At 35.3% G+C, this 27243-nt stretch overlaps 11 protein-coding genes across 11 annotated transcripts; 4 read left to right on the top strand and 7 right to left on the bottom strand.

Moving 5' to 3' along the window:
• Positions 1-49: 49 nt before the first annotated feature.
• Positions 50-770, bottom strand: GOT1 (Got1p; the record flags this gene model as incomplete). Its single annotated transcript, XM_003669217.1, has 2 exons — positions 50-444; positions 734-770. 2 exons carry the CDS (start codon positions 768-770, stop codon positions 50-52), a joined length of 432 nt encoding a protein of 143 aa, XP_003669265.1.
• A 185-nt stretch (positions 771-955) lies between these two features.
• Positions 956-3115, bottom strand: TDA1 (protein kinase TDA1; the record flags this gene model as incomplete). Its single annotated transcript, XM_003669216.1, has 1 exon — positions 956-3115. The coding sequence occupies one exon, from the start codon at positions 3113-3115 to the stop codon at positions 956-958; it is 2160 nt and encodes a 719-aa protein (XP_003669264.1).
• Positions 3116-4154: 1039 nt separating this feature from the next.
• On the top strand, positions 4155-5714 carry HAS1 (ATP-dependent RNA helicase HAS1; the record flags this gene model as incomplete). Its single annotated transcript, XM_003669215.1, has 1 exon — positions 4155-5714. One exon carries the CDS (start codon positions 4155-4157, stop codon positions 5712-5714), a length of 1560 nt encoding a protein of 519 aa, XP_003669263.1.
• Positions 5715-6213: 499 nt separating this feature from the next.
• On the top strand, positions 6214-8460 carry MES1 (methionine--tRNA ligase MES1; the record flags this gene model as incomplete). Its single annotated transcript, XM_003669214.1, has 1 exon — positions 6214-8460. One exon carries the CDS (start codon positions 6214-6216, stop codon positions 8458-8460), a length of 2247 nt encoding a protein of 748 aa, XP_003669262.1.
• Positions 8461-8680: 220 nt separating this feature from the next.
• Positions 8681-9805, bottom strand: ABZ2 (aminodeoxychorismate lyase ABZ2; the record flags this gene model as incomplete). Its single annotated transcript, XM_003669213.1, has 1 exon — positions 8681-9805. The coding sequence occupies one exon, from the start codon at positions 9803-9805 to the stop codon at positions 8681-8683; it is 1125 nt and encodes a 374-aa protein (XP_003669261.1).
• A 461-nt stretch (positions 9806-10266) lies between these two features.
• HSH155 (U2 snRNP complex subunit HSH155) lies at positions 10267-13185 on the bottom strand (the record flags this gene model as incomplete). Its single annotated transcript, XM_003669212.1, has 1 exon — positions 10267-13185. The coding sequence occupies one exon, from the start codon at positions 13183-13185 to the stop codon at positions 10267-10269; it is 2919 nt and encodes a 972-aa protein (XP_003669260.1).
• A 271-nt stretch (positions 13186-13456) lies between these two features.
• GPI16 (GPI-anchor transamidase subunit GPI16) lies at positions 13457-15460 on the top strand (the record flags this gene model as incomplete). The annotated part of the gene is made up of 1 exon (XM_003669211.1): positions 13457-15460. The coding sequence occupies one exon, from the start codon at positions 13457-13459 to the stop codon at positions 15458-15460; it is 2004 nt and encodes a 667-aa protein (XP_003669259.1).
• A 42-nt stretch (positions 15461-15502) lies between these two features.
• Positions 15503-16417, bottom strand: IKI1 (Elongator subunit IKI1; the record flags this gene model as incomplete). The annotated part of the gene is made up of 1 exon (XM_003669210.1): positions 15503-16417. One exon carries the CDS (start codon positions 16415-16417, stop codon positions 15503-15505), a length of 915 nt encoding a protein of 304 aa, XP_003669258.1.
• Positions 16418-16851: 434 nt separating this feature from the next.
• KOG1 (ubiquitin-binding TORC1 subunit KOG1) lies at positions 16852-21528 on the top strand (the record flags this gene model as incomplete). Its single annotated transcript, XM_003669209.1, has 1 exon — positions 16852-21528. One exon carries the CDS (start codon positions 16852-16854, stop codon positions 21526-21528), a length of 4677 nt encoding a protein of 1558 aa, XP_003669257.1.
• Positions 21529-22356: 828 nt separating this feature from the next.
• Positions 22357-26148, bottom strand: NDAI0C03530 (uncharacterized protein; the record flags this gene model as incomplete). The annotated part of the gene is made up of 1 exon (XM_003669208.1): positions 22357-26148. The coding sequence occupies one exon, from the start codon at positions 26146-26148 to the stop codon at positions 22357-22359; it is 3792 nt and encodes a 1263-aa protein (XP_003669256.1).
• A 99-nt stretch (positions 26149-26247) lies between these two features.
• NDAI0C03520 (uncharacterized protein) lies at positions 26248-27030 on the bottom strand (the record flags this gene model as incomplete). Its single annotated transcript, XM_003669207.1, has 1 exon — positions 26248-27030. One exon carries the CDS (start codon positions 27028-27030, stop codon positions 26248-26250), a length of 783 nt encoding a protein of 260 aa, XP_003669255.1.
• Between the last annotated feature and the right edge of the window lie 213 nt (positions 27031-27243).

Genomic DNA, 27243 nt, shown 5'->3' with positions numbered 1-27243 from the left:
CTTTTTTCTTTTTTGTACATTCAGTCATACATATCTTTCGTGATTTAATTTACACAGGCAGTACGCTAATCCCAGCCAATCTATCTATAAATGGAGCGATAGCTGGATTTGATAAAATAGGACCAATAATAGGTAAAGATCTTAAGAATTGGACAATAATTCCAAAGAAATCACCAAATAATCCGACAATTCCTAATGATTCAATGATGAATCCAATAAATGTCCATTTGGAAAGTATCAATGATATACCTATAAGGAAACAAATAGAACCGCGCCTTTTCGTTGGTCTATTGAAGAAATTATATGTCTTGTGGGGTCCTATGATTAATAAGACACCGATTAGGAATAATATGTTACCTAATGCTAGAAGGGCACGGTCGAAGAAAGTGACGATCCCAAATAGGAAGAAAAGAAAGCCACCGAATGTGAATGCAACACCGAATTCTATTGGGGGAAAAGATTAATGGTTCACATGTTTTTTTTGCGAAAAATATAATCATAATTTGTTAGTAAAAGTGGTCGAAGGTCGAGGAATTCATATGGAGTATTATATGCAATTTGTTTGCAATGTTACGTACTTTGTCTCTCACTTAACCACATGGAGAGTAATTGAAACTAATGATAGTTAAGTTAAGTGCTTTCTTTTTCCAGGTTGAAATATTTTCTTCTATTATAGAGAAAGCCACTTTGTTTAGATATCAAAAAAATACTCGATAGATAGGTAGATACATACGTGCATTTCGATCTTTCTTGATGAAGTTTCCCAGCATCTAGAAGTAGATAGTGTAGTGAAATGGGGCTTTATTTTTCCGTTTTGAAACCACAAACGCAGGGTAACGGAGGCAGTGCAAAAGAATGTCAAAAGGCAACATTCTTCAATTATGGAATGGAGAATACATTTTAAAATTGTTCTTTATTTTGATTCTATATACTCGAAACGTTCATTTATATAATATCATATATAAATACCAGCATCATCATTATCATCGTCTTCGTCTTCGTCTTCGTCATCATTATCATTATCGTTAGCATTAGCATTATCATTAGCATTGTACTTTTTATTTTCTTGTTTCAAATTAGAATTAGCGACAATGTTAGCAGTCATGGATTTATGATTATTCACGAATGAACTTTGTCTTGATAATTCTTTTGGGGTTGTAAAATTAGAAATTGCCTCTGGAGTGGTACTAAAACAACCATTCATCAATGAACTTGCTGGAGGTTTTGGATCCAATACAAACGTGGAATTTTTCTTTAATAATTTAGATGACGTTGACGATGTCAATGTGCCCGCCTTATTGTTGCTAGAAGCTGATGGTGGTGGAAGGGGTTGCCTTAAAGATGTCATTGATAATGTCCTTCTTAATGTATCTCTTATTTTATCTAAATTTTTCTCTTGTTTGTTTGTAGATGCTTGTATTAAGTTGTGTTTAACATGCATATCAGATAATTCAAATTTACTTGGAGTAGTATTTGTAATCTTAGCCGGATGGACTTTCGTAACCTTTTTCTGTACCTTAGGATGAGTTGTTGTCATGCTACAGCTACTACTACTACTATTTCCGTTATTAAATGATTCTGAAGTGGCAGATATCAGAGATGATAACGATGTCGTAGAAGATGAATTAGAATTTATTTTCGATCTACTTGGAGACTTTAATGAGTGTAAACTAGAACTTGATTTATTTCTTACCATGGGTAAACTAGAAAATAAAAATGCTGGTGTATCTAATAATTCTTCACCTTGCTGATCTTCCACTACCAATATATTTTGTAAGTTAATGTTACTAGTTGTTGTTGAGGAGTTGTCATTTCCATTTCCTCTTGCACGTAAATTCAATTGAGATTGTGAATGAAATTGAGACCCTAACAAAGCTTGGGGTCTTTTCATTAGATTCTTATTAAGTGAAGATTTAAAATGGTCCATTAAGAAAGGATGATATTTCAAATCAAAAGCAGTAGGTCTATTAGCCACATCTTTGGTAAAACAACATTGTATAAAACTCCAAAATTCCTTTAAAGTTGGATCATGTAACATATCATCATCCACATAATAATCACATTTCGAGATACAATCCAAAGTTTCCTCATCATTTTCACAATCGAATGGAGTAAACCCCAATGCCATAAAGTACGTGAGAACACCGAGGGCCCAAATATCAACTGGATAACTATATTTAGTCAAAGAATTCAATTCATCAGCATTCATTTTCTCGACACCTTTACATTTAACAATTTCCGGAGCAATATATGAGATGGTTCCAACGTATTCTTTCAAAGATGAAGAATCTAATTGTGTGGCAAGACCAAAATCCGCCAGAATCAAATCATGAGCCATCAAATCATAGCCTTGGTCTATCTTCATGTCGCCGTTAGTATTCGTGGGATTCAGTCTAAATAAAACGTTTTCAGCTTTAATATCTCTATGAACTATCCCATGAGAATGTAAGAATTGTAAAGCACTTAATAGACATGCAGTGAAGGGTACTACTTGTCTTTTCAGATCTAATTTTTCATTTTGTATTATTAGTTCATATAAGTCATCTTTTTGACATAGTTGGGTAATTAATACGATACTATCTTTTGTTTCGAAGAAATCAAATAATTGTAATATATGATGATGACCATCAAATGTATCATACATATTCGTGTTTACGTTCGCGTTTGCGTTCGTGTATTTATTACTGTTTATTCTTAAAGAAGAAGGTTGAGTTTGAGATTTCATGTTAACTCTTTCTACTGATCTAATTTCCTCTGATATGAATTTTAAAAGTTTGAATTCTCTTTGGATTAATTTTATTTTCCCTTTGACGATTTTCTTGTTAATTAATTTCATGGCGAAATGATCCTTTGTTTGAATGTTTATACATTCTTTTACTATACTGAAGTTACCATCACCAAGTTGAGAGTTATGTTTGGTGACGTATTTACATTTGAATGCTTTTTCGTTATGGGATAAGTTTGGCCATGTCATTACTTCAGTCGTAGTCGTTCCATCAGAGGAGGTTGGAGGAGTGGGTAGATGATTATTTTTCGGTAAGGAATTAGCTTCCTTAGAACCAGTGTTGAGGTTAGAAGGGTCATCCATACTTGTTAGTGGTTGAATGTGTAGCATTTGTAGTCAGTGTTCTTTCTTTCTTTCTTTCTTTCTTTCTTGGTGTTCAAAGGTGAGAGGCTCTTAGTATGATAATAGTTGATGATAATACGATATTCTTAAAAAGAAGCAAAAGCAAATACTAGAGCAATGTAGGGTTTGTTATATATACTTATATACACTATTCGTCTAACAATATTTTGGTATAGAGTAAGGATACGTCTGGTTGTAAGGTCGGAAGTCTAGATAATCGGATTATTATTTTTTTTCACATATATAATATAATATAATACAATATAATATAATATTGTATTACTTAATTTTTCAGCACGTAAATGACGACTTTAAAGTTAAGAGGAGTAGCAGTAAAATGAATGTGGGAGAGAGACAGTTTTATAGAGAAACACCCATAGGGACAGCTGATCCCCCCGCGTTGGTGGGTGATATATTAATCGAGGTATAATATGATCACGGGATATACTTTTCTGGTTTTCTGGTTTTCCATTGCGGAGCCCCCCACTTTCGCGCTGTCTGTTTGTCTGTTTGTCTGTTTTCCGTCTTCCGTTTTCCGTCTTCCGTTTGCTGTCCGTTTTCTCTCCTCCCCTTGCTGGCTCCTTGCCAATAATACAGTACAGTACAGTATAGTACAGTACAAGACGAGAGTAACTTGCATACATACGTACTCTAATAACTATATACCACTTTTATTACTACTGGACGTTTTCTCTTTCTCTTCCTTCATTCAGCGAGTTTCTGTCCTTCTTCTTTAAATCCTGTAACATATATACGTTTACGTTTCACGAACCTGTTGGCTATTCACGACAGAAAAATCAGTAGACGTGTTACCCGGTCCCCGGAAAATTTTTGCAATTGAAACTCTCAAGAAAACTGAAAAATGAAAAATTATTGAAAAATAACTGTTATGCGATGAGATACATGAGATGAGATGAGATGACTTGGATAGAGTTCACTTTTAAAGCAAATAATACCCCAGACAAGACACATTAATACATTACTAGGGTCAACGAAAGGGCAGATTAACAACAAAACACCAAAAAAAATGTCATCTCCTTCCACGAAACGTCCCAGAGATGCCTCGGATGATGGTGAAACTTCAACCAGTGTAAAGACGACTCAAAACCAAGAATCCACATTGAAACTACAAGTAGAAAAGGAAAATTCCACCACTTCTACAACAACAGCCATCCCAACCAACTTCAACGACTTATCCTTATCATCCCAAACAATGAAAGCTATCGAAAAGATGGGATTCGAATCATTGACTCCAGTTCAAGCACGTACCATCCCACCATTAATGGCAGGCAGAGATGTTCTTGGTGCAGCCAAGACAGGATCAGGTAAGACCTTAGCGTTCTTGATCCCTGCCATTGAATTATTATACTCTTTAAAATTCAAACCAAGAAACGGTACTGGGATCATCGTGATCACTCCAACGAGAGAATTGGCTTTACAAATTTTTGGGGTCGTGAGAGAATTGATGGAATTCCATTCACAAACTTTCGGTATCGTTATTGGGGGTGCTAATAGAAGACAAGAAGCTGAGAAATTAATGAAGGGGGTTAATATTTTGATCGCTACTCCGGGGAGATTATTGGATCATTTACAAAATACTAAAGGGTTTATCTTTAAGAATTTAAAAGCATTAATTATTGATGAAGCTGATAGAATTTTGGAAATTGGGTTCGAAGATGAAATGAAACAAATTATTAGAATTTTACCTAATGAAGATAGACAATCTATGTTGTTTTCTGCTACACAAACTACTAAAGTGGAAGATTTAGCTAGAATTTCTTTGAGAAAGGGACCTCTTTTCATTAATGTTGAATCTGAAAAGGATACATCTACTGCAGATGGGTTAGAACAAGGGTATGTGGTTTGTGATAGTGATAAACGTTTCCTATTGTTATTTTCATTTTTGAAAAGAAATCAAAAAAGAAAATCATTGTCTTTTTATTCATCTTGTAATTCTGTTAAATATTACGCAGAATTATTAAATTATATCGATTTACCTGTTTTAGAATTACATGGGAAACAAAAACAACAAAAAAGAACAAATACATTTTTCGAATTTTGTAACGCTGATAAAGGTATATTAGTGTGTACGGACGTTGCTGCAAGAGGTTTAGATATCCCTGCTGTTGATTGGATCGTCCAATTCGATCCTCCTGATGATCCAAGAGATTATATCCATAGAGTTGGTAGAACCGCAAGAGGTACTAAGGGTAAGGGTAAATCTTTAATGTTCTTGACTCCAAATGAATTAGGTTTCCTAAGGTATTTGAAAGCCGCTAAAGTGCCATTAAATGAATATGAATTCCCAACAAATAAAATCGCTAATGTTCAATCACAATTAGAAAAATTGATTAAATCAAATTATTATCTACATCAAACAGCCAAAGACGGTTATAGATCTTATTTACAAGCTTATGCATCACATTCTTTGAAAACTGTGTATCAAATCGATAAGTTGGATTTGGCCAAAGTGGCAAAATCTTACGGGTTCTCAATACCTCCAAAGGTTAATATTACCATCGGTGCAAGTGGGAAAACTGATAAGACAAATACGAAAAGGCGTAAAACCAACAACCAAAGGCATTAAAGATCATCGGAGACAAATACGAAAAAAGTAATAAATCTCTAGTCAAAATTAATACATCTCACCAATTGCTTTCATTTTGACTGCAAGATATATAACACAAAATCTGTAAATTATAAACAAAAAAACTACTTAAATTAACAGTAGAAATCCTTTTAATTTAATTTATTTTTTATAGGCAATGCTGGTAAACAGAGCGAGAGATAATACAACGTAGACTAGTTGTATTGATATATAGAAATGTGACGCATTTTACTTCCAAGTAGAAACGCCATAAAAAGAAACTGTGTGACATCGCGGCCAACGGCTGGGAAAATCTGAAAATTTTAGAAATTGAAATGCCTTCGAGGAAATACAATGACACATTTTGCATGATTATGTAAACTGATTCTATCGAATAAATTGAATCATTCAAATTCAAATCATAGCTAAAAACTCGATTCTTCTTCCTCCCATTCTTATTAGACGTGGACAAGAAAAGCCTATCTATATACCCTCAAAGATGCCAGCCCAAATTTCATTTGATAAGGTAAAAGACCATTCCCATGCCATTTCTTTTGCTAATAATTTAAAAATTGCCCTTGCCATCGAATATGCAACCAAGGATTTGAAATTAACCATCAACGACGATTCGAACATCGCCCAATTAGTTGTTTCTGACTCTTATCAACTATTCAACCCAAATGCTATCTTAAGATATGCTCTTAATGATTTTACTGACCAAGAATCAGAAGCTAACCAATTTGCTGTAACCATTGTAGAAAAGGCATTGATCTCTTCTGAAACTTCATCCAAAGAAGTCGTTACCAAGACTTTAGAACAATATTTACCATACCCCATTGAAGAGCCAGTTTCAGCAACCAAATTAATACTACTAGCAGACATTCTTGCTTTGGATCCAACAACTGTGAAATCAAAATTTACCGCTTTACCTGAAAAAATCTTAAAGGCCATTATTGAAGCTGAAAAAGCTACTCCTCGTTCTCCATCTATGTTCAAAAATACGGGTGCCGTTAACGTTGAACAAAATTTCAAAGTGAAACAACAAGCACAAGAAATTGTACCAGAGAAGGGTGAAAGAAATATCTTAATCACCTCTGCATTACCATATGTTAACAACGTTCCTCATTTAGGTAATATCGTTGGTAGTGTCTTATCGGCTGATATCTTTGCTCGTTATTGTAAAACGAGAAATTACAATACTTTATTTGTTTGTGGTACTGATGAATATGGTACTGCTACTGAAACTAAAGCTTTGGAAGAAGGTTGTACTCCACGTGAATTATGTGATAAGTACCATAAAATTCATAGTGATGTCTACAAATGGTTCCAAATTGGATTCGATTATTTCGGTAGAACAACTACAGAGCAACAAACTGAAATTGCTCAAGATATCTTCAAAAAATTAGATAAAAATGGTTATCTAGAAGAACAATCTATGAAACAATTGTATTGTCCTGTCCATAATTCCTACTTGGCTGATAGATACGTCGAAGGGGAATGTCCAAAATGTCATTATGAAGACGCAAGAGGTGATCAATGTGATAAGTGTGGTGGTTTGTTAGATCCTTTTGAATTAATTAACCCTCGTTGTAAATTAGATAACGCTACACCAATTCCAAAATTCTCAGATCATATCTTTTTATCATTAGATAAATTAGAACCAAGCATTGCCAAATGGGTTGAAAAATCTTCTGAAGAAGGACAATGGTCAAAGAACTCTAAGACCATTACCAATTCTTGGTTAAAGGATGGTTTGAAACCTCGTTGTATCACGAGAGATTTAGTTTGGGGTACACCAGTTCCATTAGAAAAATATAAAGATAAGGTTCTTTACGTTTGGTTCGATGCCACTATTGGTTACGTATCTATTACTGCTAACTACACTAAAAAATGGGAACAATGGTGGAAAGATCCAGAAAATGTTAAATTATACCAATTTATGGGTAAAGATAATGTTCCTTTCCATACAGTCGTTTTCCCAGGTTCTCAACTAGGTACTGGTGACGAATGGACTATGTTACATCATTTGAATACTACAGAATACTTACAATACGAAGGTGGTAAATTCTCCAAGAGTAGAGGCGTTGGTGTCTTTGGTAATAACGCTCAAGATTCAGGTGTTTCTCCAAGTGTCTGGAGATATTATTTGGCATCTGTTAGACCTGAATCAAGTGATTCTCATTTCTCATGGGATGATTTTGTTGCAAGAAACAATTCTGAACTGTTGGCTAACTTAGGTAATTTTGTTAACAGATTAATCAAATTCGTTAACGCTAAGTATAACGGTGTTGTTCCAAAATATGATCATAAGCAAGTTCCAAACTACGATGGCTTGAAGAAAGATATTGATGTGATATTGAAGTCTTACGTTGAAAAGATGGAATATGGTCATGAAAGAAGTGGGTTAGAATTAGCCATGTCATTAAGTGCACGTGGTAATTTGTTTTTACAAGAAAATAAACTAGATAACAGTTTGTTCTCTCAATTCCCAGCTAAATCAGATGCTGTTGTTGGTGTAGGTTTGAATATCATCTATACTGTTACTTCATTGATTTACCCATTCATGCCAGAAACTGCCGAAAAGATTTATAAGATGTTGAATGCTCCTGCTTTAAAGATTGATGAAGAATTCCATTTGGCTATCTTGGAAGGTCACAATATTAATAAAGCTGAATATTTATTCCACCGTATTGATGAAAAACAAGTTGAACAATGGAGAAATTTGTACGGTGGTAAACAAGTTTAACTTCGCCAGAAAATAGTGTAAAAGTAAATAAAATAAAAGTAATATATATTTATATGTATCTATAATGTTATAAACTTTCTAATGTCTCATATATGAAGATATGCATGTGCTTATTTTTCGATCCGCTATACTTCATAGATATGCTTATATAGTCTAGTAATATGTAACTTAGTAAGTATATGATGCACAACAAGATCGACAAAAAAAATAGATAAACTGCTCATACAGTTTGCGTACTAAATTTTCTAATGGTACCTTTAACGCAACCCATAATACCATTAAACAATAGAATCTCTTCACCATCATATAGCGAATCAATGTGGATATGACCCTCTTTAATATGGCCAGCCTGCAGTAAATATTTCCTCATCGTTCCACGTAGACACCCTGATGATGCTTTCGGTGTCACGTATGTTCCCTCCTTTTCGCTCCAAACTGCAACGTTCGTTATTGAGCCTTCCATTAACTCATTACTTTTATTATATACCAAAATTTCACTTTTCTTAGTTGTTGGTAAATCTTTATTGTACGATTTACTCAATTCACTCATTAAATTTCTTGCTTTAGTGTAATGTTCTCTTTTGGTAGTCTTCAAATATGTAAATAACGAAACATTGATAAATTCATTATTTATAAATACATCCCAATTATTAACATTAGACTTGAGTCCTCTAAGTAGGGTGTGTTGGAAATATTCTTGGGTTGAATCATTGTTAGTATCATCATTGCTCTGAGATAATAGATGAGCTTCCACCTTGAATTTTCCCCCTAAAGAAGCTAAGACTCTCATTTTGTAAATGTCTTTTCTTGATAGAAGATAATCCAGCTCCTCTTGGATAGTGTCGTATTCCATTCCCTCTTGAAGGGCATGGATCAATGCTGCTAAAAGATCTTCAATAGTGATATGATAGTTCCAGCCAAAAGCTGCTATCGCAGCATTTATTCGTATATAATGGAAATCCAGCAGAAAGAATCTCTCATAAAAGAGTTTATAATAAGGTGACAATGATGATACATATTTCCAGCTTGGGGGTCGCTTGCAGCTGTCACCAATTGAAATATATCTGCGTGATGGCGTTGTATCCGATAAGAATAATTCTATAAAATCTGAACCTGTCTTTGGGTCAAAATTTAATTCTATCTTACCGTTATTTCTCACTTCAGATGGACCATTATTATTCCGTTTTCCAGAGTCAGATTGCCCCAAATTAGGGTCATATCTTATCGTTGAGAGTACTTCAAACTTTGGCTCCTTCAAATCTGCTCCCTGACCATACCCAATAAGGAATTGCTCAACGGATCCTTCAAAAGTTGGAATTGGTTTTTCGACAGTCTTAGATGACATAACTACCTCTCTTACATGTTTTTTATCCTTATATCTTCGTCGAAAACCAGTTAACCCTTCCTCTTTCTGACTAGTATTGTTTCCGTCTTATAGTCTCTTGAGACATTTAATAATGGCGCCTTTCGTGGAGAAAGACATCGCCAAGATTTAAGTGACAGAAATGTGACAGAGGGAAACTTGGTATCTGATTCAGAGGTCAGTACAAATAATAAGATAAATGATACTAAGAATAATCTAACGCCACAGAATATGGGACAGTAGTAGGAAGAAATATGCTCAGATAATTGATCGAAGTTATGTTAACTGATTTTGACTTAATGAAATATACACCTAACTCATTCAGGTGGCTTCAATAAAGCGTAGCAAATAAATGAAGAATTTTACTTGATTATATCATGGAACAACAATTATACATATTCTTTCTATTTAAAATATACATAATATATAGTTCCTGTAGCTCTTCATAAAATTATATCTAGCTCCGGTATCTCTATTGAAGCTGTATTATTTACCGGGTAGTATGGTACCAGAGCATCCCCTTCTTCGATATATGCTCTATTGTAAGCCTTCCAGAAGGCTTTGCGGACACTTTTGGCTGGATGGAATAAACCTCCCCATAAGTAATTCATATATACACCTGGGCCAATAGTAGTTCCTAGCGATTCCAACCCTTCCAGAACACGAACAATAACATGGGGAGATGTTTCAAAAATATTTGGCATCAATAAGTTTAGCATGTGAATGAAGGCATCTTCATGGCCTGTACCCTGACAATTAAGCGCAAGATGTTTAATAACATCAGATGCGGTTTGACGGTGAACAAGATCTCTATCTATTAATGCATCTTCCAATAGCGGCAATATAACATACACGTAATCACCTGCAAGTTCACCAATGTATTCGAACATGAACGCCAAAGCCTTCAGCACACCATTTTGAACATTTGTTTCTGGAGTCTTATATTCGTTCATCAAAGCAGGTAGAACTGTATAGGGACCACAAGTCTCAGCAACAATACCGATAGCTACAGCGGTACAAACACGTAATTGACGTTCTTGAACCTTTAAATTATTCAATAATGCAATAAGAACATCTTGTGGTCCAATTGCCTTTGCTATCTCCCCAAAAGTAGAATTTGCAGAACGACGAATGGCCTTATTAGTACTTTTCAACAATTCTAGTAATTCAAAACAAATCCTCATCCACTCCTTGGGAGAAACATAACTAGGAGCACGTCTTGCAATACATCCTATCAATTTAATGGTGCTTACTTGAACTTTTCTATGAGTATTTCTTAAAATAGGGGTTAAAGTCGGTAATATTTGATTTATCGGAGGTTGTATTTTCTCAATATCCATGACTGATACTATATTCAGAATAGCGGTAATGATTGACCCTAAGACATCAGGGTAAATTTCCCCAAGTGATTCATAAAGGATAATATTTAATTTGTTTAACATTTCAAGTTCATTACAATTCTTAATGACAGGTATTAGAATGGCACATAGATCTGCAGCGATTTGACGTGCTAATTGACTTTTATGTTTCAAAAGATTCAAAATTGTACTGATGATGGCGGAAAGAAATGGTTTCATCCTCGTATTTAATGAAAGTGCTACTGTACCGAACCCTTGATACACAATTGGATCATAATTCTTCTGTTCTTGGAAAGCAATTAGAAGTGCATCTATTAACCTTGTTTCTTGTCTCTCACTTAATTCAGCAGTCCCAAGCTGTTTTACCACTCTATTAATTGCATGAATTGCCATTATTCTAAATGGCTCTGCCTCATTTTTTAATGGTTGCAGCAGATTCTCAACTACAAAAGAACAACCCAGCTTCTCCGAAAGCACTACTGTCGTGTAGGTGACAAGTTTATTTATGGGCAGATCTAATGCTATACGTCTATTCCAAAAGTATTTAAAAAAGTCGGGAGCAATTTCATCTCTTAAATACTTTGGTGTCATGCCTTCCGTTTGACAGCATTTTTGCAAAACCAAGAGTACTACTTTTTTCATTTCATCATCTGGAGAATTAAATTCTCTTCTCACTATTCTCATAACTTCTTCAGTATAGTAACCAGCATAATCTGGATCCATTAATGGGATAATTGATCCCAGTGCTTTCAAAAACACCGCGAGAACTTTACTTCTATGAGTCCTTATACCTTTCCACAGTGGTTCTAAAACATAGTTGAAAGCTTCAATCCCATGGGGGGCAGATGTTTCTGCCAGACTAGCTAATGTATTGGCTGTCATGATCTTAACAGGGGTATGTTCATCTAGCAAACCATCACCAATACATTCTACAATTTCAGCTAAATATGGTAATATTCCGACACCTAAAAGAATATTTAACTGCAGAAAAGTTTTAATCCCTGTATGACGCGCTCTCCATGATCTTGTTGAATGGCATACAGCTTTTAAGAAAGGTAACATGTTAGGGACGCCAAAGGATTTCGTTACTACAGCCATTGTCCTTGACGTTATGTTTCGTATATACTCATCTTCATTATCTATGTCTGCTCTCAAAGTTGTAATCATGGTACCTAGTCCACATGCAGATGCAAGGTTCGAAATGATATCTCTTCCAGTTGTTCTTGCCATCGGATCCTCGTCAATTAAGAGTGGTGATACAACAACAAGGATTTGGTGGACATATGGTTTTGTCTCTGCACCTAGTTTAAATAAAATCCTATCAATGACTTTTATCATCAGATGCCTCTCTTGGTCTTCTAATGTTTTATCGAGCAGTATTGGTAGGATGTGATTGAATATTAATTTAGGCCCAAATTCGAGACATTTATCTGTCAGTGTTCTCATGGCGGCCTTCCTTGAGGCAGCATTACCATTCTTGATTTTCAACAACAAAACGAGTAATGCTCTCTCCTTTTGTTCCTCCTCGGTGAGTGATTCTAAGGGCCTCTTTTCTAAAGTCATTGCAAAATGTTCCCTATCAGATGGCTTAAAAAATCTTAGAGAAGTCATTCCAGGTACCTCATCGGTAACTGATTTTTGTTCAATCAATTCATCCACGGTCTTCGTTGCAGATGGAATCTGATAGCTTTGAACATCCCACCTTGATTTTCTTTTCTTCACAAGTTGTTTGTTTTCTGCTTCTTCTATCTTACCTTCTATACGTAATGGTCTCTTCTTATTAGCCTTATCATCTTCTTTTTGAAGCCTATCAAATTTCCTTGCTTGATACTCAGACTCCTTATGTTTTATGGTTCTTGTCTCCATTCTCTTTTGTAAAACATCGAGTTCTTCAGATTCAGCTACTTCATTGTGTAAACTTTCTTTTAGACTCTGAGAAATGGAATAGTTTCCAACTAATTGGTGTTTGTCTCTTGACATATCGCCATTGTTATACCTGCTCATTACTTTTCTCGTATCAGTAGGAGTTAATCTTATTGCCTTCTTATTGTTTGCTCTTATAAAATTGATTTTAAGTTAGTAGTGAAGTTTCGTTCTTTTTTCCAATATCACATTTCAATATATATGCAAATGTCAATATTAAACATTATACGTAGAAATTTTGAAATATGCTGAATACATAACAACAACAAAAGGTAGCTGTGGTTAACAGTAGCATTCAAAATCTAACTACCACGGATCAGGAAGGGAGTTCGGAGTACATTATATTATTCAAATGTTCAAACGAAACGCCACTTGCCTTATTTTCACTACCTTACTACTATTCTCTAGGATATGTTACGGGCAAGAGAGCAACTATTCAATTTACAAAAATGACAATACAGAGCAACTCGAAGAGTTCAGGAATTCTAACACTACCAGTGAAGTAGAGTCCTCCTCGTCTACTGTCATAACAGCATCAGAAGATGGTTCCTTTCCGGAAGGAATTCAAGAACCTCCACTGGATCCTTCAATTACTATACAAGAGGGATTAAGTTATCCCTTCAGGGAAAAACTATATGTCAAACCATTACCAAATAATGATCTTTTAACGTCTTTCCAATTTAAGATGAATTCAGAAGAATTTGCTCCAAGTATTTCTTCGTTGAATTACGGTCAATATAACCATTTCACAGTTTTCCCAAAGGCAATCGAATCAGTTCTTCATCGTACCGACACAAGGCAATTACACTTGAGATTCACAAGAGGGTTTTGGGATGCTGAAACTTGGGGCCGTCTTCCACATGATGGATTCAAATCAGGTGGTAATGGTGTAGAACTTTGGGCTATTATTGAAGCTGAATCGAAAGATAATGCCTATAGTAAATGGAAAACTTTGGCCAATTCGTTGAGCGGGTTGTTTTGTGCCTCGATTAATTTTATAGATAGCTCGAAAACGACATATCCCGTTACGTCATTCCAGCCGGATAATGATCAAGGTTTACCGGTATTTGCTAACTCTAAGAATCAATTATATTTAATTCGAGCAGCATTAGCTAATGAACCAATATGTACAGAAAATTTGACTCCATTTTTGAAATTACTTCCAACCAAGGGTAAATCAGGTATATCTACATTCCTTGATGGACATAAAGTTTTTGATTCCTCATGGCATAGTCTTTCGGTTGATGTTATTACTAATTGTGACGTGAATCAAGATAAATGTAAATATGAAACGGATGCAGTAGTTGATATGGTGACACACGTACCATATAGTTTAGCAAGGAATAAGAATCCAATTCCTAAACCACTACCTGCAGAGCAATTACGTTGTGATACGAACAAACCATACGATGCTTTCCAATGTTTCCCCCTACCTGAAAGCACTGAGACAGAATTCGATTTATCTCAGATATTTGGTAAGACGATCAAGGGGAGTAGTATGATGTCTGATATTCCCTCACATATCTGTGCAATTATTACTAGTAAATGGGATGTTTCAATTAAAGTCAATGGAGAATTATTCGGTACTGATGATAATTGCTTTGAATTGGATGGTATGGATGAGTATGATTTATATCTTGCTTCTTCCGACACAAGTGATGTTACAACACTAAATGAGGAAGTTCCACTTCACGTTAGTAGGTCCTTGACCGGATACGGTCAGGATCATGGTGGGTTACGTACAGTTTTCCAAAACCCAACTCCAATGCCCATCACTGCGATTTATTTCGAATCATTACCTTGGTATATGAGATTGTATTTATCATCTTTAAAATTGGAATCGATTGATAGTTCAAATCTACAATTAGAAGATGTCATTGATTCTGTGTATTACAATAGTGCAATTGATCACAAAAGACCTAGTCATTTAGAATATACGATAACGATTCCCGCTAATACAACATTAGCGATATCATGCCAATTTGATAAGGCATTATTACATTTTGCTGATTATCCACCTGATGCAAATCATGGGTTTGAAATAGAATCAGCTGTCATTACAGTTATTAAACCATTCAAATATCAAATTAGGACTGAAACTTTACTGTTATCATTATCTACACCAGATTTCAGTATGCCATATAATGTTATCATTATCACGTCAACAGTTATTGGATTAATATATGGTACGCTATATAATTTATTGGTTAAGAAGGTAGTACGAGTGGAACAAGCAGATAAATTAATTGAACAACAAGCTGGATTGAAAAAGAAACTTGTTGCTGTAGTATTGAAATTGAAGAGTAAAGTAGTTGATAGAATAAAACAAAAAAAAGTAATTAATTTTTATATATAGTATAATCTAAAAATATATATGTATATAATGGCACCATCTCCCTTAAAATGGATCTTCGTAAGGATCTTCTTCATCGTAATCATCATCCTTCTCGTATTCATAAACGATAGCCCCACCATGTGATTCCAAACCTTGTGCTTCCAAGAATGGTAATGCAACTTGGTCCTTAGCCATCTTTTGCTTTGTAGAGGTGGAAAGATTGAAAGTTGTCAATCCTTGTAACATTTCAGGAGTTTCAATTTCATTTTCTTGTTCCTCTGGATTGTTAATTACATGTTCATATAGATGTTTATTTGTATCGATTTGGAAATCGTAAGATAATGATCTACCTGATCTTCTTCTATTAATTAATTTCAAGTTGAAAATTGGATTATTTAAACCACGAGGAATAGAATATTTCTCTAATTCGTATTTTAAAGATTCTTCATCGATTCGTGATGGTAATGCGGGTGTAATATTTAATATCGTCGTAGCCATGAATTGTAATAGTTCTAATGATGATGGGTAGTTATCTAATGCAGGGATATCAACTTCTGGGGTATCCTTATGGTAGACACCCACTAGGGTACAATGTGGTGAAGCTACTGCTGAAATAAACTGTGCAAGTTTATCATTAGGGATATAGTTCAAGGAATCTATTATGACCAAGCGTTTGTTGGAATGCTTTTGTTGAGGAGATGGTAAATATGATTGTAATGTTTCAATGAGTTTAGGTAGACCACCACTTACTTCATTTATATCTATAAAATGTGTAGCGTATGATGGCTTGTTTAAAGTTTCGAAAGCCACGAAGATGGTTTCCAAATTAAGAGTATTCCTTGAATGGTGTACTATCTCGTTGATAAGATAGTTTGCAGTTTGAGGAATGCTATCCAGACATAGAAGTAATGGAGTTGCTTCTGATAGAGAAAGGATTCTTTTCAACAGAACCGCAGGATTATGGGTAGAACTTGCCATTTTTTTTCTTTTCTGTTTGGGTTATAGGAACAAGAAGATAAGATAAGATAAGTAAATAGTCAATTGCTATTCATATGAATATAAAGCATTAAGATGAATGAGCACTGTTAGATGATCTTATTTCATTAACAATTTTATATTTGTTAAAAGCTTAACAAATGTGAAAAAATGTCAAAAAATGTCAGAAAGCTCATCGCGGAAATTCATTATTGGTGGGTACCCCGGGTAACCATCATGAAATAAGAGAAGTTACATTGGATAAAAGAAGGTGATCAGAATGAACGAATGATACAGGTTGGAAAAGTCCTGAGACTGTGTTATTTACTTGTCTCGAGAGGCTTAAAAGGGAAACTATCCAGTACGTGCTTCAATTACTGGGAAATATTTGTTTATTTTGGGCAGAGAACTATATACCAGTCGATTTTCAACATAATATGCCAGTGGTTTATGGACCACAGCCATTACGGCCTTTGAATACTGAAACAAGACATGGATTTGAAGAACAATATAATAGTGAACAATTCATACAATTGTTGATGAATGATTTTATTTTCTACTATGATGATAAAAGATTTAGAACAAATGGGAACCCTGTCCTAGAAGAAGATAAGATACGGGATGTTGATGGATATTATCAAGCTATCCCAGATTGGAAGATAATGAAAGATAGACAAAAGACAGTCAATGCAGCATTACTATTATGTCTGAATCTTGGAGTAGACCCTCCTGACGTGATTAAAACACATCCATGTGCAAGATTAGAGTCATGGGTGGATCCATTGGATTTCCAAGATTCCAAAAAAGCTATCGAACAAATAGGGAAGAATTTGCAATCACAATACGAAACATTATCCCTAAGATGTAGATATAAACAAAGTTTAGATCCGTGCGTGGAAGACGTGAAAAGATTTTGTAATACTTTGAGAAGAAATTCAAAAACTGATCGTATTTTATTCCATTATAATGGCCATGGAGTTCCTCAACCTACTCCATCGGGTGAAATTTGGGTATTTAACAGAGGATATACACAATATATACCTGTTTCACTCTATGATCTACAAAATTGGCTAGGCGCACCATGCGTCTTCGTCTATGACTGTAATAGTGCAGGGAACATCGTTACAAATTTCCAAAATTTCGTTCAAAAAAGGATCAAAGATGATGAAGATGGGAATCATGACTCTTCAGCACCATCTCCTACATCAGCTTATCAAGAATGTTTCCAATTAGCGTCATGTCAAGTAGGAGAACTACTATTAATGAGTCCGGAACTTCCAGCAGACTTATTCACTTGTTGTTTAACATGCCCCATTGAAATTAGTGTCAGAGTCTTCCTAATGCAATCCCCTTTGAAACACTCTAAATATAGGATTTTCTTCGAAAACACATCAGCTCAGAAAAAAAGGGAGTCATTATCTGACCATTCGAAATTATCTAATATTCCAACTGTGAATATACCTGGCGCATTAGCTGATAGAAGAACACCTTTGGGTGAACTAAATTGGATCTTTACCGCAGTCACAGACACTATCGCATGGACATCACTGCCGAGACCATTATTCATTAAACTATTTAGACATGACCTAATGATCGCTGCGTTATTCCGGAATTTTTTATTGGCTAAAAGAATTATGCCATGGTACAATTGCCATCCAGTGTCGGACCCTGAATTACCAAATTCTATAGCAGATCACCCCATGTGGAAATCTTGGGATCTTGCAATGGATGAAGTACTTGGGAAATTAGTTTCTGATTTGAAAAATTCACCCGTTAACTCAGAGTTGGAGAATCAATTGATCTTGCAACAACAAGACAACTTCCAAAATTCAAAACCTTCTCGGCAGCAGCAACAACAACAACAAAGGTCAGAAAGTATACAAACACAATCGAGATTCGCAGTAGGGAATTTGAGTACTATGTCCTTGGTTAACCTTCCAGGATTAAATTCGAGAAGGCAATCTACTCTTGCAGCAGTACAACACCCGCAACCACAATCACACACACAACAACAACAACAACAACAATTTACAGGATTTTTCGAACAAAATCTAACAGCTTTTGAACTTTGGTTGAAATATGCATCTAATGCTAGGCATCCACCAGAACAACTGCCTATCGTTTTACAGGTCTTACTTTCTCAAGTACATCGTATTAGAGCATTAGTACTTCTATCCAGGTTCTTAGATTTAGGTCCCTGGGCTGTTTACCTCTCTTTATCAATTGGTATCTTCCCATATGTTTTAAAGCTTCTACAAAGTCCAGCACCTGAACTGAAACCAATCTTAGTTTTCATATGGGCAAGAATTATGTCAATCGATTATAAAAATACACAAGCTGAACTTATCAAAGAAAAAGGTTATTTATATTTCATTACAATCTTAGTTCCTGACTGGGGTATCATACCGCAAGCGCCATTAAGTGCTACATCTTCATTTATTAATAATGGCACTGGACCAATAACAATATCTACTTCAATCAATGGCTTACAAAATATGAATCAACAACAACAACAACAACAATATTCTTTAAACGATACCACTGATGAGCAGAAAGCCATGGCAGTGTTTGTATTGGCATCCTTTGTACGAGAGTTTAAACCAGGCCAAAAATTATGCTTTAGTACTCAATTATTGAATAAACTTTGTTTTTACATTGAAAACTCTGACATTCCACTGTTGAGACAATGGAGTGTCTTACTCGTAGGTTTATTATATTCACAAAATCCATTGAATAAATTTATTTGTCTCATCAATTATTCTCTACAAACTATTATTAAATCATTAGATGATCCTGTACCGGAAGTTAGAACAGCTTCTATTTTAACTTTAAGATATTTTATATCTGATTTAGATGAAGCTGAGATAATTATTCGGCTTCAACAAGAATATTCACAACAATTCCAACAATTACATGCCCAAATGCAACATTTACAAAATAATATACAACAGCAACAGCAGCAACAACAACAGCAACAACAAGCACATCAATACCAACAATTTGAGCAACAACAATTAAAACTCGAACAACAATTGAATCAATGCCAAATGATGCAATCACAACTAGAAAAGATTGATCTTAGGAAATTGAAACAACAAGAATTGTCAACTTTGACATCTATCTTACCATTAATCAATGATGGTTCTCCACTAGTAAGAAAAGAAATCCTGCTATATTTCTCACAGGTTATCTACAGATATATCAATCTTTTCATTGTCGCTGTCTTTAATGAGTTATTAGAGGAATTAGATCAATTAGAAGGTGGTCATATGTACACCGATAAGAATGATGTGAATAAAAATGCAAAACAGTCAATTAGCCACGGTTCAATTTTTTCAGCGGTTTGGAAGGCATTATTGATCCTTATGGAAGATCCCTACCTGGAAAATAAAATGATCGCGGAAAAAATTGTTTCTTATATATTATTAGAACTAAGCTCTCATAAAGAACTGGGAACAACATTCGATAAAATTACACATTATTTGATTAAGAGAAATGCAAATTCTGACATAAATAGTATGAATTTTGCAAATAATTCACAAATTCAAATAGGAAGTGGAACTTACCGGTCGTTTCAAAATAATAGGAAATCAGGTAAGAAAAATAATGATATGCGAGAAACAAAAAGTGCCGGTACCTATTCTGTTCTTTCGAGGTTTTTCAGTAGATTGGGCTTTGAAGAGCAGAATAACCAGAATAATGAAAATGAAAATGTACAAACGGGACTTACAAATAATGGTGGTATAGTTGGTAAAAAATATAGTAAAAAACCAAGAACAGCTTTATTAGCAACATCCTATGGTGTGTCCCCAGCTGTAAAAACACCATACATGAGATATGATGAAAAGAGAATGACTTTGCCCCTAGAAAGTCAGTTTTTGGAATACGCATGCGAATATTTTCACGAACCTCAAATGAGAAAGCAAGAATCTGATGAGGTCGGAAGCAAAGATTATAATGGAAGACTTTGGAGAAGAAATAGAAATGAAAAAATTATTCAAGAAACACAAAAACAAAAGGGATTATCATTATATGGTAATTGGGCAAATAAATTTTTAACTTTAGACAACAAAACACAACCGAAGATTTTACGTTTTACGCAATTCGAAGATTATTTGGTTTCAGCTGATGATAGAGATAATATTACTGTTTTTGACTGGACTGCAAAGAAAAAGCTATCGAGATTTTCGAACGGTAACCCATTTGGTTCAAAAATTACCGACGTTAAATTTTTGAATGAAGATGATCAAACACTTTTATTGACAGGTTCTTCGGATGGTATTGTTAAAATATATAGAGATTTCCATTCTATTGAGGAAATTAAATTGATTTCTGCATGTAGAGCACTTACAGATATGTTGCTGACTCCAAGGTCTAGTGGATTATTAACAGAATGGCAACAAATTAGGGGTTCTTTATTGGCAACTGGGGATGTAAAAATAATTAGGATCTGGGATGCCCATACGGAAACTGTGGAAGTCGATATTCCTGCTAAAACATCTTCTTTGATTACCTCTTTAACATCGGACCAGTTAGCAGGTGACATATTTACAGCTGGTTTTGCAGATGGGACGTTAAGGGTTTATGATCGTCGTATGGATCCGAGGGACTCAATGGTGCGTCGTTGGAGAGCAGGCGATGGGTCTCAGGGGGCATGGATCAATAATGTCCAATTACAAAGAGGTGGTTATAGGGAATTAGTTAGTAGCACCACAAATTGTGTGGTACAATTATGGGATATGAGATCAGAAGATCCTGTACTGACTTTTATAGATGAAGACACTAATCATGGCACCCAGAAGAAAAATACGACGTTAACCTGTATGCAAGTTCATGAGCATGCTCCCGTCATCGCAACTGGAACAAAACAAATTAAAATATGGACTACATCCGGTGATTTGCTGTCATCTTTTAAGAATAACCACTATATGGGTAGCGGTATGGCCAATACGCTAGTTGCAACAGGTATCGGTGCCTCTTTATCTTACTCCTCTACATCAGGCACATTCTTGTCGTCATTAGCATTCCACCCTCATAGGATGATGCTGGCTGCCAATAATTCGCACGATACAAATATAACAATATACAATTGTGAAGGGCAAAGAGGAAGATAATGTCTTAACGTAAAAGAGTAGTTACACGATATAACAACTATAGGTAATATATAGGTTTCTTTACTCACTTAAGAGCAAATAATATTCAATTTTTAAATTTACAGCCGACTATTTCTTGGATGATCTAAAACTCTATAATAGAATTGGAGATTGCAAACTGTACCTTCTAGTTTTTGGGTAAAGATAAGTTCTTTTTACAGTGAACTTTACTTTAGAAAAACATTTATCATCTTCAGATAGAAGTCAGTACATACTGAAAAAATGTATGTAGTAAAAGCGTTGGGGACATCGTCAGACATGACTACGTCCTCAGACAAATTGTTGTGAACATCTTGATTGTTGTTCATTTTGTTGTTGTTGTTGAAAGGTTTGAATGTGTTTTTTAAAGTACTTAATTACTTAGTTACTTCGTTGTTCGTTTGTTACTTAGTTCTATGTCATTACATAAACTACATATGCGAGGTATACGATATCCTTGCCTCTTATATATACTCCCTTAGAAGGATCTTGGATCTTCTCAAGACTTTGACTCAACCCCTTGTTTCAGAAAGTATCTAATACTTGACGCAGTTGTTACGACTCTCCCAGAGCTCGTACACACCCTGCAGGATTACGCTATCTAATAGGATAACCCCATACTGAAGATCTCGATTCAACTCCTTGTTAGTCTAACTAAACACAGGCTATGAATCCTCTTTGATCTGACGATATACCATCCGCGACCTCAACCACGGACTATACTCATATCCGTCGACCTCGTCTACGGACTACCTAGTATCCGTGACCTCCGCCGACGGGTGTAAAGTCGAATCTTCAAAGTTCACTTCACTACATCCTCCTCCCCCAAACCTTGAGGCACCCGACTCTAGCCCATTCCACAGGTTTTTCCTCTTCGGTCTCAAGTTGGTTGAAGTTTCTTAACAATGAGTCTAATCTCGGTTTTGATAAGTTCCTTAATTCTTCTTCTGGATATTCCACAGTCAATCTAGGGTCCACATCTTTCATCTTACAATAATATATCTTGTCATTCAGACTATACCCAATAATGGATGTAATCTCTTCTAATCGTTGTAACCTTTCTATCTTTGCTCTTGGTTTCCACTTTGGATACATATTCGTTCTTTCCACATAAGGTTTTAACCATGTCACATTTATCATCCTATGTAACTTTCTCATTGATGGTAAATCTAATTCGCAGCAATTTGTACCTACACCTACTACTTGAAAGGGACCTAAGTAGATTGCTTGGATCTTTCTATATTGGCCACCTGTAAAATATGCATCACGGTGTAACAAAACATAATCACCTATCTTATAGTTAACTGGAGTTCTGTTCTTGTTTGCATCATATTCTTGACGTAATTGATTTTCTTCTAATTGATCTTTGATTCTTAAAGTCAAAGCATCGATATCTCTTGCATATTCAGCCGAAGTCAAATGTCTTGCATTAATAATGTAATCTCTATTCATTCGTGGTTCATTCGGTTTATATCCTAAATCTGCTTCAAATGGTGACATACACAAAACTCTTTGGTATGTACTATTATACACATACTCAACGTGTGGTAATAGCTTATCCCAACAGGATTGATCATTTGAACAATACATTCTCAATAATTGATTTAGGGTTCTATTCACTCTTTCTGTTTGACCATCTGTCTGCGGATGATTACTAGTTGACATCAACAGTTTTATACCTAACCTATCTGTCAATTCTCTATAAGCATTTGATGTAAATCTAATATCTCTATCACTCACGATTGTTCTCGGGAATCCATGCAGTGAAAACACAAATCTGAATAAAGCATCGAACACGCCGGTAGAACCGTTAACTTTCTTACAGGCAACGAAGTGGGCTCGTTTAGTAAAACGATCAATGACTACCATTATCATATCCCACCCCGCCAAAGTAGTTGGTATACCAGTGAGGAAGTCCATTGAAATATCAAGCCAACGACCAGATGGTACAGATAAAGGTTTATGCAATCCTTGTGATCTCGGACGATGAGCTTTCATTACCTGACACTGTATACAACTTTTAACATAATCTTGGACAGTTTTGTAACAATTGGGCCAAAAATAGATTTCTGAAATCTTTTTAAAGGTGTCATGTTCACCAAAATGACCGCCAAACCATTTATGATCATGGTACGTCTCCATAACCAAAGGTCTACGAATATGTGGAACACATATTCTATCTTCGTAATATAATACATCATTGGTCCATTTAAAATGCTTCAAATATTCAGGTGTTCTTTCAAATTTCTTTAGATATCGTGTAAATTCATTAACTTGTTCTGTAGGTATCTCATGATCAAACTTGTCATCTAATGACTTCAACACAGCTGCACCCCATGGATCTGTTCTCCAGTCAGTGGTCCAGGACTCTGGGTCTAGGGTATGTAATGTGTCTGCTGTGGCAACTGTTAAGATCTCTTTGTAATCATTAACAGGTTCATTGGAAACTTCTTTGTTTTCTAATTTTGCTCTGGAAATAGCATCAGCTACAACATTTTTCGGGCCGGGCAGGTACGCAAGTGAAAAATCGAATTCTGATAAAGTATCTAACCAACGTTGAACTCTTCTCGCTGGTTCTTTTTGATTCTGGATTGACAATAAACTAATATGGTCCGTTCTAAGCACAAAATGCTTACCATGTAGCATATATTTGAAATGTTCTAAACCTTCAATTATAGCCATCAATTCTAGCTCTCCCGGTGGGTATCTTCTTTGCGTTTCATTTAACGACTTCGAATAATAACTAACAACTCCGAGAACTTTATTATCCGCAACTTCTTCTAGGACAGCACCAAGTCCATCCATAGACGCATCAGTCGTTAACCTATATTCAGCATCTCTCTTAAATGGGACTAGCAACGGTTCAGACATTAAATCGCGTTTCAACGTGGCAAAAGCATCATCTTGCAGATCTCCCCACGGAACATTTCTAGAAATGAAATCAACGAGAGGTCTAACCTTCCTCGAACAATCTTTAATAAATTTCCGATAATAATTTATCATTCCTACGAACCTTTGCGCTTCTTTAATCGTCTTTGGAACAGGGAACCGATTAATTGCTTCACATTTCTCTTGTACTGGCTTAATCTTATTTCTACCAATAATATACCCCAAAAATTGAACTTCACTTTGAGCAAAATGACATTTCTTCTTTTTCGCTATCAACTTCTCTTGGTCTAACCTGGATAGCACCACGTCGATGTGTTTCCAATGTGATTCTAAATCATTCGAAAATATCAATATATCATCTAAGTAGACATTAACAAATTCTAAATCTCTAAACAGATCTGCCATATATCTAGCAAAAGTACTAGGAGCGTTTACCAAACCAAACGGCATCACTGTATATTCATATTTACCTGTAGGCGTAACAAAAGCAGTCTTATCCATATCTGTAGGGTTCATCGGGATTTGATGATAACCGGAGTGCAAATCCAATGTAGTGAAAACACTGGCACTTCCTACCTTACCTAGCAGTTCATCTACGTGAGGTAGTGGAAATGGGTCTTTAACCGTAACTTTATTCAACTCTCGATAATCCACACATAAACGATACGAACCATCATGTTTTGTTACAAGAACAATTGGAGAACTGTAACTAGATTTAGAAGGTACTATAAAACCCTTATCTAATAAGTCTTTGATAATCTCATCTACTTCTTTCTGTTTCTTAGGTGTTAACCTATATGGTGATCTTCTAGGAAGTCTACTTCCTTCTTTCAGTTCTATACTATGACTAACATGTTTATGATCTCTTTGACGTGGAGGTAGATCATTTCTAACAATACCTCTATATTTCACTTGCAATTCTTCAGGTATTGTATCGAACTTACTTTCATCTTTATTCGTAACCTCGGTTACTTCCACAATAATGACATCTGACGCATCTCTTTGTATGTCAATCCAGTTCTCATCAGTTTCAATATTACAAATGTCATCTATTGGGTCTTTGCCATATGTAACGTCTTCATAATTCATCCTACCAGGATCACTCACTGGCCTATTATTAAATTTAACATTGTCTATATTCTTATGTATCGATTCCATCAAGGAAGGGTGTCTTTTGACAAAAGGATAACCAATAAGAACATCATTTTTTATTATGTCAGTTACATATGCACAAATATCGAACTCTCTATTCTCTAATCTAAAATCTAATCTACATGCTGTATTACACGTTGTAATGGCGTCTGATACAAGTCCTTTTACTCTTCTAAAGGGTACTTGACTTGTCTTTAAGTCTAACTTAGTAACAACATCACTTCTAATAAAATGCGTTGGTGAACCAGTATCAATCAATGCTTCTAAAGTCCTTGACTTCGTTCCAATGTTCACAATACAGACGTCCTCAACAGGTGGATTAATTTTAGTGGTGGTAACACGTGGATCTTCCTTCTCATGCGATTCTAAATTGCATGTTAATAAAGGATCTTCTCTCGTATGCGATTCTAAATTGCATACTAACAAATCATCATTGGAGCTACACTCAGGAATGGCAACAGTAGCTTCAAGTTCTTCATTGGCTTTACATAGGCCTCGCATTGGGTTTCTTGCATTGTTTCTTATAATGACCATATTCATGACAGTTTCTACAAAGGTCATTCTCTTTGCAAATTCTATTCCAATCGACAGGTCCAGAGTTACTCTTATCTGACCTTCTTTTTGTACCACCGATGCGCTTTCGAGAATCGTTCGAGCTTCTCAATGCAGGTCTATAACCGTTATTATTGTTATTGTAATTATTATTATTCTATTTCCCTTCATTATTATACGCCTAGTACTGTTATAATAATTTCCTCTATTCATTTGGACATTCGAGACTAACAACGGATCTTCTCTTGGAATGTTAATACTCCTTCTAATGCTATTGATAGACGCTTCTAAAGTGGTCTCTCTGAGCATGCAATGCTCTAAACTTGGCCATGGTTTGTTAAGCATTAATTGGATACGCATATCCGGTTGACATCGCATAACATAAATGTTGCATAATAATTCATCAGAAGCAAAACCAGGTTTCAAACCAGAAACTAAAGACTTGAACTTCTGAGCATGTTCAGTAGCATTAGCACAATGACCTAAGTTCCATAATTCCGAGAAAGTCTCAAATGCATCAACTTCTTTAGTGAAATGATCAGTGAAGATTCGGACAAATTCTTCATAAGATAAAGCATAAAGATCTTGATCTTTTTCCGCTTGGTCAAACCAGATGAGTGCTTGATCAGTTAAGCATTCCACCAAAAAAGCAATTTTTCTTCTGTCTTCCCTCACTCCTTTCAATAGGAAATGGTTCTTGAGCTTACCTAAAAACAACTTAATGTTCCTGTTAGCTTCCGGTTGTCCATTGAACTGGAAGTCTTTGTTGTTAGGGACATTACCAGGGATCTCAGACGCGGCGCTACCAGATGTAGTAAAAGCGTTGGGGACATCGTCAGACATGACTACGTCCTCAGACAAATTGTTGTGAACATCTTGATTGTTGTTCATTTTGTTGTTGTTGTTGAAAGGTTTGAATGTGTTTTTAAAGTACTTAATTACTTAGTTACTTCGTTGTTCGTTTGTTACTTAGTTCTATGTCATTACATAAACTACATATGCAGGGTATACGATATCCTTGCCTCTTATATATATCCCTTAGAAGGATCTTGGATCTTCTCAAGACTTTGACTCAACCCCTTGTTTCAGAAAGTATCTAATACT

Source organism: Naumovozyma dairenensis, chromosome 3 (genome assembly GCF_000227115.2).
Source record: "Naumovozyma dairenensis CBS 421 chromosome 3, complete genome".
Classification (NCBI taxonomy): Eukaryota; Fungi; Ascomycota; class Saccharomycetes; order Saccharomycetales; family Saccharomycetaceae; genus Naumovozyma; species Naumovozyma dairenensis.
The sequence above is the reverse complement of the archived record's forward strand: the minus strand, read 5'-3'. Positions and strand labels throughout refer to the sequence as shown.